The 16,053-nt window shown below is 41.0% G+C and overlaps 1 protein-coding gene across 4 annotated transcripts in view; it reads left to right on the top strand.

Moving 5' to 3' along the window:
• Gfrl (Glial cell line-derived neurotrophic family receptor-like) overlaps positions 1–16,053 on the top strand; it is a 933,561-nt gene that overhangs the window by 766,451 nt on the left and 151,057 nt on the right. For all 4 annotated transcript variants that reach the window (XM_065235011.1, XM_065235009.1, XM_065235012.1 and 1 more), the window contains exons 5-6: positions 987–1,131; positions 14,520–14,647. In XM_065235011.1, the coding sequence (XP_065091083.1) occupies positions 987–1,131; positions 14,520–14,647 (273 nt within the window). The remainder of the gene's footprint in view (positions 1–986; positions 1,132–14,519; positions 14,648–16,053) is intronic.

The following is a 16,053-nucleotide window of genomic DNA, read 5'->3' as shown; positions in this document are numbered from 1 at the left end:
AATTTTCATTTTGCAAACAAGCAAACAGGCTAAACCAGCTCAACATCTCGCACGTAGTTTCCTCCACAGACACCCACCGGTTCTCCTCTGAAGCCATCCTCTGCTAAGAAGAGGGGACATGAGGAGAGAATTTCAACACTCCACTTGACCCTGCAAACCGTCCAAATATGATCCTGTTCGCTCGTCGTCCTCTTCGTTGGCATTGCTTGACTGTGGCTTCGATTTGTCGAAGCTTAAAGTCAAATCCAAAGCCCCAGAAAAACTCGTCGAAATCCTCCCGAAGCAAAGGGGGAATATTCTAATCAAATTTCATATGGTTTTTTATACACGGATTTGTGTGCAAATTTTCCTCCTCCGGCCTGGAGTCGGCTCATCTTTCGCTTCAGCTAAAGATGCTAGGAAAATCTTTTCCAATAGTTTGTTTCATCGTTCGTTCGTGGCAAAACAAAGAAGCCACGCTCCAATCGAATAAGTGGGAAAGCCTTAGCACCAGCTGATATTCAAAGTTTGCTAAAATATTGGCCCGAAATTCGAACGATATGGAAATTTTCTCCGAAGAGGGGAAGGGGAACTGCTCCCCTTTGACCGGGTGCCACTTGGCTGCCATCCGGCCGGTGGTGGAATTTAAAGAATAATAAGAGTGGCCGGATTGGATCCTGAACGGGTGATGGTACGATTTTGGTTAGATCAGAGTCCTTGCAGGGCAAATCTCAGAGCACGGGAGACTGCTATAAAGTGCTAAACGTCTTTAATATCAATCGGATTCCGGTGATCGGATTTCTGCTTGAGGGAAACAAAACCCCGCAAGTTAAACCAAGGAGAAGCGTGAAATCGAATCAACCTAACGAGGGTGATTGAAATTAGACATGTTTTAAGCGTAATAGAATATTTGAAAAATTTAAATAAGTTTCCGGTTATCGCTTTTAAGTTTTCCGAACCGACACGTTAAAATGGCTCTAATTATCTTCATTCTTCTTCCATTTCAGAGAAAGACCCCTACCCGGTGGATGCACTGCCCACGTGTAATCACGCGCTATCCGTCTGTCAGCAGGAGCGAAAGTGCATCAAACTGTTCGATGATTTCAAAACGCACTGCAAGGTGCGGGAAAACAAGTGCCGGATGGAAGATAGGTACGGGTATTCAGTTGTGAATCAGTTTTCTACAAGAAGCTCAAGAAGAATCCGCGTGTGAAAAGTTCCGTCGTACTGTGGTGATGGTGGTCAACGTTCGTTCTGCAGCGGTGGAGAATGATTTAATTTGCAAAAAACTTCCCTCCAACACAGCGCCGAGTAAATCGCTTCTTAAGCCCCCACAGACTATAGCCCGATTATGGAGTGTGGGGCATGCAAATTCTCATCAATTTGGGCACCCCATCCCTTCCGAACCGTTTTCATTCGGTGGAAAATCGATTAAATTTTAATCACAAAATAGCCAACCACCAGCAAATGCCGCAATGGTTTTGGGTCGAATCGCTTGGTGAGTTGCACCGGAGATAGCCGATAATGCCGGCGCCCTGTCTGCCCATTTCCCACCACATCTCTCGTTTCAATTTGTTCGGGTGGATTTCGATACTGACACTGGATGCTCACGTTGTCCCTATCGGAGAGTCAATGGTGACGGTGGGAGAACCGGCTCATCATTAAGCACTTGATCTCTCGTAGGGGAAGGAATAGACATGGGTGGAAGCCAGGAGTAACCGCATTTACTTTTGCCCTTGAGCGTGAAATTTAACGCCAATCACACGGCAAACATCGGATCCACCAACCCCGTTGGGTTTTCCATCGCACCGAACCGATGAAAGGCATGCAGACGAGTGAGGAAAGTGTGGGTTTCGGTGGAATTATCCGTAATTAATATCGATTTTAATCCTTTTATGTTTGATCGATCAGACGGCCATAAATCATCGAGATGGGCTGCGAGGTAGAGCTTTCCGGTGCCGAAGTTTCATCGGCTTTGCTAAGAATGAGGTAAAACGAACGTAGGATGCTGAAAATAAGCTTCTTGTCGATGGTGAATTATCCTATAGGTGGGCAAGGGAATCAAGTAGATAATTGAGAGAACTGGTTAACAGCGCTTGATGATGTGGCAATAGTAATGGATTGATCTAATCATTTTACGAAGTGGGTTAGAGCAACCCACTTTTCTTGGTAGTGCTCAATATTTGACTAGGAAGTTCTGAGGATTTTCCTAAAAGTCCTTTGCACTAAGCCGAAAAATCCTTAGGGCATGACCTACAAGATTAGAGCGTCGTGAACATATTCTGTAAGTTCGTAAACATGCTCTGGACTGATACTGAAAACTCTCTAGAACTGTTATGAGCCCTCTAGACTTGCTCTGAGCTTGTCCTAGAGTGTTTATTTTCTTTAAACTTACATTAGAAATACTCTCTAATTCTCACAGAAGTCTGCTTGACTTGTCGTGAATGTATTGTAGCTTTGATCTGAAGAACTCTGAGCTTTTTGAAATTGTTATTTTTAACTAATTTAGAAAGTCCTAACTTTTTGAACTTTTACTGGAAGTCTTTTTTTACTTATCCTGGAGGCTTCATTGACTTGACTTGTTCTTAAGGTTCTTTGAACTTACAGTTCTCAGAACTAACCACCCCACAAAGACCACTCGACTTTTTCTGGATGCTCTCTAAATTTACCGGTGTCTGCCCAAGTAACAATTTTGGTTTTATGAGGGTTCTGTAGACCATGATTTAGACTTGTAGAATGCTATAAAACTGCGATAAAACCTGCAATGTTACTTGGGTGGCCATTTGTTCCATGAATTTCAATAACATTTATAGAACTTCACTGATAATTTTGGAACCGCTTAAATTATATGGATTAATAATTTCAGAAAAATTAACTTCAGGAATGTCCTGATAATTTCAATGAACACCAAGAAAGCTTCAAAAAATGTTGGAAAACTTCTCAGAAGTCCAGCAAATTTCAAAGAAGCTCCGAGCATTCCAGTAAAATTACGGCCACTAAAGAGAAGTTCCGAGAGTTCCAGAAAATTAACGGGAGCGTCAGAAGAGATTCATGAATATTGGGAAAATCGAGACCACTTACGAGAAGGTTCGAGGACATCTAGTAAATTAGTGAAATTTCAAAAAAAAATCAAGGAAATTCAAGAAAGTGTGGAAAATTCCGTTACCGTACTTCAGGGACGATCAAAGAACTTCAAGCAAGTACTATTAACCAATTGAGGAAGCTTTTAACCTTTGCGTGTCTAACGTCTAAATTTGCATAGATTTCAAAATACAATTAGCTCTCAAAGATAATTTCTCAATCTTTTTCTTCACAATAAATTGCATTTTGTAGGGAATTTATTGAAGTTTTTGAATCCATCTGAAAACATTTGGATCAATACATGGTTCTGAAGTTGTTCCGGTTCCCGTTGGGGTCACTTTTGGTCGGCATTCGGCTTTACTGTTCTGTAATAAGTATACACACGATGAACGTTATGTTTTCTCTCTCAAATAATGTAATTGGACCAATGGCCGCTATACCGACGGTCCACAATCACATTTGGAAGTCCGGAAATGTTCCGGTGCCCCGGGGGAGTGGCCAATTCTCAACTGGAACTAAAACCTATCGTGCGACATATCAAACTTCATGATTTTACAAATCTTGGCCGGTAATGGCCTTAATGAGAGTTGACGGTCACACTAGCCCTCCCGGGCATGTTCCGGTGCCCCCGGGGAAGTGGTCAATGCTCGACAAGAATCAAAACCCATCGTGCGACATATCAAACTTCATGATTTTACATATCTTGGCCGGTAATGGCCTTATTGAGAGTTCACGGTCGCATTAGACCTCCCGGGCATGTTCCGGTGCCCCAGAGGAAGTGGTCAATGCTCGTCAAGAACCAAAACCCATCGTGCGACACATTAAAATTCATGATTTTACAAATATTGGCCGGCAATGGCCTTATTGAGAGACCACGGTCACATTAGACCTCCCGGGCATGTTCCGGTGCCCCCGGGGAAGTGGTCAATGCTTAACAAGAACCAAAACCCATCGTGCGACATATCAAACTTCATGAGTTTACAAATCTTAGCCGGTAATGGCCTTATTGAGAGTCCACGGTCACATTAGACCTCCCGGGCATGTTCCGGTGCCCCGGGGAAGTGGTCAATGCTCATCAAGAACGAAAACCCATCATGAGACATATCAAACTTCAGAATTTTACAAATATTGGCCGGTAATGGCCCTATTGAGAGTCCACGGTCACATTAGAACTCCCGGGCATGTTCCGGTGCCCACGGGGAAGTGGTCAATGCTCGACAAGAACCAAAACCCATCGTGCGACATATCAAACTTCATGAGTTTACAAATCTTAGCCGGTAATGGCCTTATTGACAGCCCACGGTCACATTATACCTCCCGGGCATGTTCCGATGCCCCCGGGGAAGTGGTCAATGCTCATAAAGAACCAAAACCTATCGTGCGACATATCAAACTTCATGAGTTTACAAATCTTAGCCGGTAATGGCCTTATTGAGAGTCCACGGTCACATTATACCTCCCAGGCATGTTCCGGTGCCCCCGGGGAAGTGGTCAATGCTCGACAAGAGCCAAAACCCATCGTGAGACATATCAAACTTCAGAATTTTACAAATATTGGCCGGTAATGGCCTTACTGAGAGTCCACGGTCACATTAGACCTCCCGGGCATGTTCCAGTGCCCCAGGGGAAGTGGTCAATGCTCGACAAGAACCAAAACCCATCGTGCGACATATCAAACATCATGAGTTTACAAATCTTAGGCGGTAATGGCCTTATTGAGAGTCCACGGTCACATTAGACCTCACGGGCATGTTCCGGTGCCCCCGGGGAAGTGGCATATTTTCAACAAGAACCAAAACCCATCGTGCGACATATCAGGATTTTACAAATATTGGCCGGTAATGGCCTTATTAAGGGTCCACGGTCTCACTAGCCCTCTCGGGAATATTCCGGTACCCCCGGGGAGGTGGCCAATTCTCAACAAGAGCCAAAACCCATCGTGCGACATATCAAACTTCATGATTTTACAAATCTAGGCCCGTAATGGTATTATTAATTACCTTTGTGGACTAATAGAAGGAGGAGGACATTTATTGTTTGTCATCTTGGCGCTTTCATGTTGCAAGCATGTGATATCAATTACGCAAGGTCTGCCGGTAAAAAAAAGAACGGTACAGGTACAATGAAATGTAATGTAGCCATACAATATAAGGCCGGAACAAATCACAAGTTTTTCTTTTGTCACTCGAGGCTCGCACCAGTCGAGGGGGGGGGGGGAGGATAAAAAATAAACAAAAAATAAATAAAACGTTTTACATTATATCTAAACCTTATATTTCAAACGATAACATCTTTTCTTAGCCTTCGCTTTAGCCTTATTCAAGTTGGTTACCCTACTTCTTTGAAGCCGTGATTTTTTACACTAATGCCACAAATGTTGACTTTATTATGTGTAACACTCGAGTTATCAACAAGACATTTCGCGCATAAGTTTTTGTATTCTTTCAATAATGTAGATGAATAGGATCAAAGAAATTGATTTTTGGGTATTGATAAACTCCGGATAAACCATCAAGTGGAATACCACAAACTTAACAGTTCTTATGAAAAAAAAAAACGTTGTTTTCGATACTTCCTCCCTACCCAAATATAACTCAGGTTTCACAACAATTGTTTGTGCTTCAAAAAATCTAACTAGACGTATGGATTCAGGAAGGTCTATTCAACAAAATCCAAGCGTAAGATCCAAAGGAAGGAGCCAAAATCCATCTTGACTGAACATAAAAACCAAATTTTAACAAAAATACGTAGTTCTGTCAATTTAAACCTGGCTTTGTATGTGCTTAAAAAATAATCATCACATATGAATTCAGCAAGGTCAACTCTATAAAATCTAAGCATAACTTTCAAAGGACAGTATCAAAATCCAACTTAGCAGAAAAGAAAAACGAAAAAACCTTTTCGAATTACACACCCGGTTCAACCTTCACGTATGGATTCAACAAGGTCCATTCTAAAAAATACAAGCCTATTTGTCAAAGATATGAATCAAAATGCAATTTAGCAGAACTGAAAAACCTAATTTCTATGAAATAACGTATGGATTCAGCAATTCGGTAAAATCCACTCCGAAATTCAACTTGGCTTCACAAAAAACCCCAATTTCTATAAAAATACGTACTTTTGAGAATCAAACCCAGTTTTCTAAAAAAATGTGCATACTTCAAAAAATTTACCATCACTAATTGTTGAAAACACCATACGTCTAGGATGCTTTATTCAAAAGTTAGATTCGCGCGCCATCTCTACGACCAAGTTGCGAACTAATTAATTTATTCAGAAGAAGCGCTTAACTACTACAAACAACTTTACCGAAGACAGTATTCTGATTGAATGCTTTGTTCAAAAGTTATTAATTTTTTCCGAGAAAATCACTGATCTGCCCCAGTGTGGGACGGAGCCAAAATCCGTCTTGGCTGATCAAATCCAAATTTCTATAAAAATACGTACTTTTTGTGAATGTAAACCCAGTTTTCTCAGCAATTGTGCTTACATAAAAAAAAAATCTTACATCAGGTATGAACACACGAAAGTCCATTCTTTAAAATCTCAGCCTTATTTTCAAAGGATGTGAATCTCACAAGAACGATGAAGGGAGCTAAAGGAGCGGAATCGGAACGTTAAAAGTTAGGTAAATCACTTCAGGAAAGCTCAGACTAACATTCAATATAATTCAATCACTCAACAGAAAAGTTTGGACTCCGTAAGGTAGGTTTTGAACCACTTCAGAAAAGGTTGGACACCATTTGGAAAATTAAGGCTAAAAAAATTGTCGGTTTACTTCGGAAAACTTTCTACACTTTCACTAAGCAAGATTGTGTCCTTGCCAAATGCCAAAGCAGTTAACAAAAATCTGTAGCTCACTTAGGAAAATATCAAACCCGTTTTGACTAGTTTCAGTTCGGAAAAAGTTGAATCATGCAGGAAACCTGGATTCATTTAGGAAAAGGATTAATCAGCTAATGACTTCAGAAAAAGCACTAATTATTTAAAGCTTGGATTCGGTATATGTTGAATTACTTCAGGAAAGCTTTGACAACTTAAAAAGGATTGAATAACATAACAGAAAAGTTTAGGCTCAGTTAGAAAAATATTGATGACTTATTCGAAAGTTTGAACTCACTTCAAAAAAGTTCAAACTCAGTTTTGAATCGGCTTTGAAAAGTGTCACCTCAGTTAGGACTTTCCTGAATCGCTTCTGATTTGGTCTCACTTCTTAAAATTTTAAACCAATTTTGAAAAGATTGAATTTAGCTCGGAAATTGTTGAATCACTGTAGAAAAGAAGTGAATCATTAAGTATCATTGCAGAAGGTTTCTAAGTTAAGAAATTTAGATCGAATGCAAAAATCTGACAACTACGGTGGGCTGAGCATATCGTAATAATGTCGGATAACGACCCAATTAAAATGGTTCTTGGTAGTGATCCGACTGGAACAAGACGAAGATGTGTGCAACGAACAAGAGGAATCGATCAGATTGAAGGCGGCTTACCTAGTGAGTTGCCAAACAAGATTAGGAATGATGTTCGATGAAATCCGCTTTCAACAACTGAAACCGGCTGATCCGATTTCAAATACCTGTCATGTCGTACTGGTCAAGTACCAATTAATGTGAAAATTCTTTAAAAGAATTAGTTGATTATACAACAACAAGAACATAATAAAATCTAGTAAAGCGAGTATCCATACCCAAATGAATTTGCAAAAAATAAATATACACTGAAAGTTTTATTTTTTTCCCCCTTGGTGATATTCAAAAGTTTTGAAGGGGGGGGGGGGGGGGGGTTGACAAAAGAAAAACTTGGTATTTGTTCCGGCCTAATTTATTGTACTTAAAATAAATTGTATTTGTCTCAACGATAAAATAACCATAGAATTTATAGTTTCCACAATAGAATCTATGGTAAATGTAAATAAATTTTATAGTTTTTCTATTTTTGAAAATTCATGCTCTATGGAACCTATTGTAGATCTATTGTAATAACAATATTTTAAATTTACTTGTATGATTTACATACAGTAGGATCCATTGTTGGCAGAATATTTTGTTGAGATTTTATGTTATTTTATGGTAATTGTATGGTTATTTTTGCCGGGTGACCCAACTAGCATCAACTCAATCGAGATATTTGGACTCTAAATAAGGCCAATATAGGCCGAGTTCGGCAAAATCATGAAGTTTGGTATGTCGCACCAAGGGTTTTGGTTCTTGTCGAGATTCAGGCACTTATCCGGGGACAACGGAATATGTCCGGGAAGGGCAATGTGATCGTGATCTCTTTATAATACAATTACCAGCATAAAATGTTATATATATGGTTGTGGTTCTAATCGGGAATTGTCCAATTCCTCGGAATATGTGCGAGAGCCCCAATGTGATCGTGGACTCTCAACCAAAATTGACAGGGTTACGTTAAATCTTGAAGTTTGATGTATGGCGGGTTTTGGTTCAGATCAAGAATTAATAATTTTCTTGGGACACTGGTATATTTCCGGGGGCACTGCGACATGCCCGAGATGGCGATTATGACCGTTAACTCTCAATTAGACCATTACTGGTCGAGAGCTGAAAAAATTATGAAGCTTGAAGTGTTGCTCGACAGGTTTTAGTGCCAGCTTAGGATTTATCACTTCCCCGAGGGCACCGCAGCATATCCGGGAAGGTCAATATGACTGTGGAGTTTCAATAAGGTCATTACCGGCCGAGTTTTGAAAAACCATGAAGTTTGATATATTGCACGACGGGTTTTGGTTCTTGTCGAAAATTGGCCGAAACATGCCCGACGGAGCTACTGTGACATTTGACTGTCAATAAGGCCATTAACATGCGTGTTTTAAAATTCTTGTTGAAAATTAATCACTTCCCCGAGGGTACTGTCAATGTGCTGCCCGCCGAGTTAAGAAAAATCATGAAGTTTGATATGTCGCACGACGGGTTTTGGTTCTTTTCGTGAATTGGCCACTTTCCGGGGAGAACGTAATATTTCTGAGGACACCAGAACATGCCCGAAAGGGGTTGTATGTCCGTGGACTCTCATTAAGGCCATTACCGGCCTAGATTTGTGAAATCATGAAGTTGATTTGTCGAACGATGGGTTTTGGTTCTTGTGGAAAATTGGCCACTTCCCTGGGGGCACCGAAAAATTCCCGGAAGGGCTAGTGTGACCGTCGACTATCAATACGGCCATTACCGGCCAAAATTCGTCAAATCATGAAGTTTGATTTGCCGCATGATGGGTTTTGGTTTTTGTTGAAAATATGCCACTTCCCCGGGGGCACTGGAATATTCCCGGGAGGGCTAGTGTGACCGTCCACTCTCATTAAGGCCATTACCGGCCAAAATTTGTAAAGTCATGAGGTTTGATTTGTCACACGATGTGTTTTGCTTCTTGCCGGGAATTGGCCACTTCCCCGGGGGCACCGGAACATGGCCGGGAGGGCTAATGTGACCATGGACTCTAAATCAGGCCATTACTGGCCAAGATTTGTAAAATCATGAAGTTTGATATGTCGCACGATAGGTTTTGGTTCTTGTTGAGAATTGGCCACTTCCCCGGGGGTACCGGAACATTCCCGGGATTACATCTTTTGAGAGAAAAAATATAACGTTCATCGTATATATCCTTATTACAGAACAGTAAAGGCGAATTCCGACCAAAAATGACCCCAACGGGAACTGGAATAGCTTCGGAACCATGTATTGATCCAAATGTTTTCAGATGGATTCAAAAACTTCCTTAAATTCCCGACAAAATGCAATTTATTGTGAAGAAAAAGATTGAGAAATTATGTTTTAGAGCTAATTAAATTTTGAAATCTATGCAAATTTAGACTTGAGACGCTAATATTTAAGATTTATTTTGTATATAATAAATTGTCATTGTGTCTTTTAATCGTCTGGAAGTTCCCATCTTCATGATCTACAGACTCAAGGAGGTATTGTAGTCTGTCTCTATCCGAGCAGGAGAAAATTTTGACCTGATCCAAAATTTGGGGTTGAGCAACCTGACATAGTCTCGGTACTGTGAAATAAATTAGAATTTTTTTTTTTAAGTATATTCAAACTCATTTGAACTTGAGCTTTTTTTTCTAGATTGCCCTTTTAGGCACCTTTCATTTGCTGAATAAGGATCAGAAATCGCTCCAGTAGTTAAAAAGTTATGAATTTTCAATGCGTGGTGTATAGCCAAATTGTCGATATTTTGGACCACCCTTACCCAGGAAGGTGCACTCTTAAGAGGAAATTAAAAATACAAGCCTAAAATGTATCATTAAGTAACAAATTTAAAAGGTTTGAGCGAAATCTGAGCATTTTTTTTTCAGATGTACTTTTTTTCATGGAATTGCTCATGCATATTCCAAATAAAGCTCTGTTGGTTCATAAATAAAGACAGACTTCAATACCTGGTTGGGTCTGTAGATCATCAAGATCTGAATTTCCGGACGATTAAAAAACCCAAAGACATTTTTATTATGAAAACAAAAAATCTAAAATATTCCTAAGAGCTCCCTCAATTGGTTAATAGCACTGTCTTGAAGTTTTTTTGATCTTCCCTGATGTATGCTAACCAAATTAGCCAAACTTTTTTGAACTTCCGTGAATTTTTCAGAAGTTTCCCAAATTTACTAGATGTCTTGGGACCTTCTCTTAAGCTGTCGCGATTTTTCCAATACCAATATTTTCTGACGCTTCCGTTATTTTTCAGGAACTCATGGAACTTCTTTTTATGTCCCGTAATTTGTCAGGGATTCTCGGGACTATTTTTTAAGTTCGCTGGGCTTCTGTGAAGTTTCCTAGCCTTTTCTGAAGCTTTCTTAACTTCTTTGGAGTTCTTTGGACATCCTTGAAATGATCAGGACTTCCCTAGGGTAGATTTTCCTGAAATTATTAATCCCTATAATTTACGCGGTTCCAAAATTGTCAGTGATGTTCTAGAAATGTTATAGAAATTCATGGAACTGCCCTAAATTTATAGAAACTATTTCTATAAGATCTTTGCTACCCTGAAAGAGAAGGTTTTCCAGGAGTTGTTGTAACTATGGGTTCCCTGAAGTTATTGTAACTACACTAAAGATCTGAGCTTTACTCTCTTCATTCTTCAAAATCTCTAAACTTCCCTGAGTTTGTTTGCACTTCCCTTTGATTTGTTTTCCGTCGATCTTATTTCCCATACTGAGTACTAATGCCACCAACGCCAGGAAGGCAGTTCCCGCACCAGGACCCTACCAATCAACCCATCAACTCATGGGCCGGGGACCAAACTTCCCTTTCCAAGGAAGGCGTGATCAAAGATGTTATGCCTCAGAAAATCCCAACGGCGCCGACTGTGATTGAACCAAGACCCTTTGAGGTGAGAGGTTGTCACGCTTACCACTACACCACCGGTGCCGCTAAACCCACATTATCTTGATGTTCCAAATTTGTTGAGGTTCTCGGAACTGCTATAAAGCTCTTGCAAATTACTTGAAGTTATTGGATCTACTCTGAGGTATTTTTATGTTTCCTGATGCTCTTGGAGCTTTCCTGAAGTACTCGCAATAATCATGCCCAGAAGTTATCGAAACTGTCCCCCAACATCTTATAACTTTCATTAGGTTCCCTGTTCCCTGGTCTTCTATTAAATTCCTGTTTCTTTCTGATGTTTTCTAAAATTCTCAACTCACCCTTGGAGGTCTTTAAACCACCCCAAAAGTTCAGACTATCGTTAAGTTCTCGGAACTTCCCTGAAGAAATCGGAACTGCTCTAAAGATCTGTAAGCTTCCTTAACCTTGTGGACCTTTTGACGTAGGATTACGTCTTTCGGCAACATATTGAGGGTGCAATTTGAAAAAAAACCAAAATTGACCGCGTTACGAAAAGTGGCCATGGTTTGACCACTTATAACTCTTTCAATAGCGGATGGATCTTAATTCTAAACAAGCCAATAAATTGGAAATGTTTCTACAAATCTACTAAAATTAACACTTTATCAATTTTCAATAGGTCACTATTGCTTGTAAAAAGCGTACAGATTGCAAAATCGAATTCCATCCGGTATCGCCGAACGGTGCTTATTCAATCACCGTGTGTGGTGATGTCCGGTCTGTCGTCATCAGCAGTACTTTCGGTGCGTGCCGTTGAACATTGTTATTCAGTACACAACAAAAGGCTGCCCGCAAGCAGCGAGCTGCAGACCACATGAGTGACCATTCACCGAAGACGGAGGAAGAAGGCGCACCGCTACTGATCTGAATCAGTAGCTCTTCGTGAATCGCTGTGGGTCATCTATGCCAAGCGCGTCACACTCATTCCAAACAACTAACAGCTTGCCAGCCACATCTGTGTTGAACACCCTCAGCATTACTCAACCATCTCGACAAAAGGGTTCTTTTCAGGACCACCATAAATTATTGTTGCTTATGAGTTAATTTCCATTGAACGTTTGCTCAACTTGCTGCCAGCCACATCACCCCCAAAGGCTTTTGGATAATGTACCCAGCAACCAAACGTTTGTGGCCAAAAGCGTAATAGTATTGAAGTGGTGCATACAAATTCTCGCAATGGCCTTGTAAATTAACCAGAAACACTTCGAATTATTGCAAGGTTTTCTCCAGAACGCTGGAAAGCAGCAAAACAATCTCAAATTTATAAGATTGATGTTATTTATTATCCATTTAATAAAACAAAAATTCCGTGCGTAGTGTGCACGAAAATGCATAATTTATCATCAGAAAACGAGGCGTTTCCGTGGTGAGAAAAATGCTTTCCCTAACACAGTCGCCGAATATTGATACCGTGCACTTAATCCTACGGCAAACCTACGGTGGTGTCCTGGATACCATCTCTTACTTTTTTGTAATGTTCCCACATTTTTTCTCAAGTTTTTTGGACTTCTGTGAAATTGTCTGGACTTTTTTTAAATTCTGAGAAAAGCAGCTATCCGCTATCAAAGGGGACCTCCTTCGAATCAGTTGCTTAAGTGGGTGATAGTCATTTGATGAAGGCATCGTTCATTCTCATTTGAGAAACGCTTGATATCATTCAATTAAGTAGCGGCGCCGGTGGTGTAGTGGTGAACGTGATTACCTTTCACCGCAGCAGGCCTGGGTGCAATCCCAATCGGTGCCGCCGGGATGTTCTGAGGCATTACATCTCTGATCACGGCTTCCTTCGCAAGGGAAATAAAGCCGTTGGTCCCCGGTTCATTAGTTAATGGATCGATAGGTAGGGTCCAAGGGTGGGAGCTGACTCCCTGGCGTCGGAAGCAGTGGTGCTCAGCACGAAAAACAAGATCGACGGAAAACAAATCAAGGAAAAAAAAATCATTCAATTGAGTGTAACCTACACATAAACGGAGCTCTGGTCGACATTCCGACGAAAACGCTAAGCCAACCCGACACTAACCTGACTTCTACCAAACCTCAACCCGATGTTGATCCGATATTAACCCGACATAAACCCAAAATAGACCCCACATCAACCCAACATTGGGTCGACAACAACCTTAAATTTGCCTTACATTTATGCAACATCGGGGCGACTTGTCTGTTCGGTACCATTTTGATGGGTTTCTTCCATACTTCACTGTCGAATATCAAATGATAGCGAGTGACTCAATTGACAGTGACGATGAGACTCGAATGCGAAAGGAGCTCTTCAAATGATGGGCATGCGAGAATTTGTTTTCACAGAATTGATTGAATGGTTGAATTAGTTCATCTTCAATCGAGTGATATGAAAATTAACAGCACTGATTTCACCGATGTCTACCAAACTTTGCCAAATTGCTAATTATGATATTCTAAAAAAATGCATTTTAGTATCTTGCTCTAAAGTGCTCTAATATCAACACAAAGCTTTAGTGTGATAATTTATTAGCTAGATAAAGTTTTGAAGAGGATAGACTGATAGTTACGTTAGAGTACGGCGGTGTGAAAATTGAACAGAAGTTGAAATTGAGCGAAGGGTCATTAATGCGACAATACTAATCAAATGCGCATTCCTTTGAGGGGATTTGAGCTATTTCTTCTCTATCACATTTAGAGTTTATCTGGTTTCGGTCGATTCAAGTTTAATGATCTCAGCGTGTATCTGACATTCTACTGAACCGAACCAAAAAAAAAATCCAAAAAGTTGAGTGTTCACTCGTAGCATAGCAAACGGAAGAACTCACTCCCACAACCACCCACCGTTGCAGACCCATGAAACCACCAGAACCGAAACGGTAAACCGCATGATAAAGAAAGCAGTGTAACCGAACCGAACGAAAATACCGCCCTTCCCCGAACGGCAACTTTGTGGAGCTATTCCACAAAACCCCAACAGCATCGGGATTGTGCACCGAAAACCGAGTTATCTCACCAAAGCCATTCGTCTTCTTGTTTTCTTCCATCTGTCTGTACGCGCGACCAACAACAAACTTCCGGATCAACAACTACATCTACAACTACAACATCAACTGTGCCACGACCGTGCAGAGAATTGTGCTACGAAGCATGGACTAATCTCCGATTATCGCCGATGTTCGGGTGTATCTGTCCGAACAACCACATGAAGCGCAGATGTGATAAAATATTTAGCGTTGTTAACCATAATCCCTGCGTTGGTAAGTGTTCCCCACTATACTTGACCGCCCTTTATTCAGCCCACCTCCCCCGTTTGAACATAGAAGTACATATGTTGGTGAGAATTTTCAATTCCCAACCGACGCGAAGTTTTTTTGTTTTAGGATACCGTATTTATAAAACAACAACCACGAACCCCATTTCGGGAGGAAATCCGAAACATCAGAATCCGTTTCCGTACCGTGGTTGAATGACCAAAACCGGAAGCGGCATTCTTTCAGGGCTGTTTGCATTTCGCCAACTCTCTCTCTATCTCACTCACTTACTCACTCATTTTCTTTCTCTTCATCTCTCTCTCTGTTGCAATTTGTGTGTGTTCGTTCTAAACACTTGTTCCAGTTTCAGTTCCTACAAGCCTTTTCTTCCTCCTTTATTTGTATTAAGTTCAAACTCTGAAAGTTGGTTCCACAATTTTTCCTCGGTTTTTGGTTTATGACAGCTTTTCAATCTACCTGGGTTATGAGTTCGTTGTATTTCCTGGTTAGTTTACCGTTAAATTTACTTTCGTCTTCTGCTGCTTTTTTCCCCAAATGCTAACAAGGCAAGTTCCATACGAGACGGAACCGCCGTCACCGCCATCCCTATCGCAAGTCACAAACACCCCCGCGCCCTGGAAAGCTCAGCAAGGGAGTGGTGGAACTTGTTCATCATCATTCATTTCTCATCCCACGGCTTCATCCTCTTCCTCACTTGACTCATATCTACCCACTCGCATTAATCGCAACCTATCTACCATCGGATTTCGTCAGTTGTACTGAGTGGAGCTGTGCTGGCAGTGAACTATGGGAAGCAACAGACAATAATGGTTCACCAAGGCCCAGGCGTCTCGCCGGCTTCATACGGAGAGCAAACTTTGCTAATAAAGATTTTTAGTTTATTAAGCTTGGTTGTTGCTGTCGAGAAAGTCAGCCAGCCGAGCCGGAAACCAACAACCAAGCTTAAAAGTCTCCGGTCTGTTTGTGTGTGTGTATGCGTATGTTTCGATCGAATGAAAGCGAGAAAAGTTAGCGGCATGGTTTTCGTCGGTATCCTGAACTTTCGCACGCCCATGGTGGTTGGAAGAAATTGGGGTAACTGAGTGTAATACGCGTCAAGGGGTAATATGACCATCAGAGCCATCAGAGATCAGTTTTCCAAACAATATGGCTCAGTAGTTCACCAAGTAATTTCGGTGTGAAATAGCTTTGAATTTGTTTCGATAAACACACATACAAACCCTATAGGTCATATTACACCGTAGTGCGTATTATCGCACCTTACCCTATGTTCTGTGGTGATTTATTTTTTTAAACATCCATTGCTTACTTTTCGTTGTAGGATATAAGTTATAAAGCTAAACCGCGAGCACAGTGGGTGGCGTAAGTGGGAAGGTGGGCACAATGCGAGT

Source organism: Ochlerotatus camptorhynchus, unplaced genomic scaffold, assembly GCF_037179485.1.
Source record: "Ochlerotatus camptorhynchus isolate MF236.1 unplaced genomic scaffold, CSIRO-AGI_Acam_v1.1 ptg000457l, whole genome shotgun sequence".
Lineage (NCBI taxonomy): Eukaryota > Metazoa > Arthropoda > Insecta > Diptera > Culicidae > Ochlerotatus > Ochlerotatus camptorhynchus.
The sequence above is the reverse complement of the archived record's forward strand: the minus strand, read 5'-3'. Positions and strand labels throughout refer to the sequence as shown.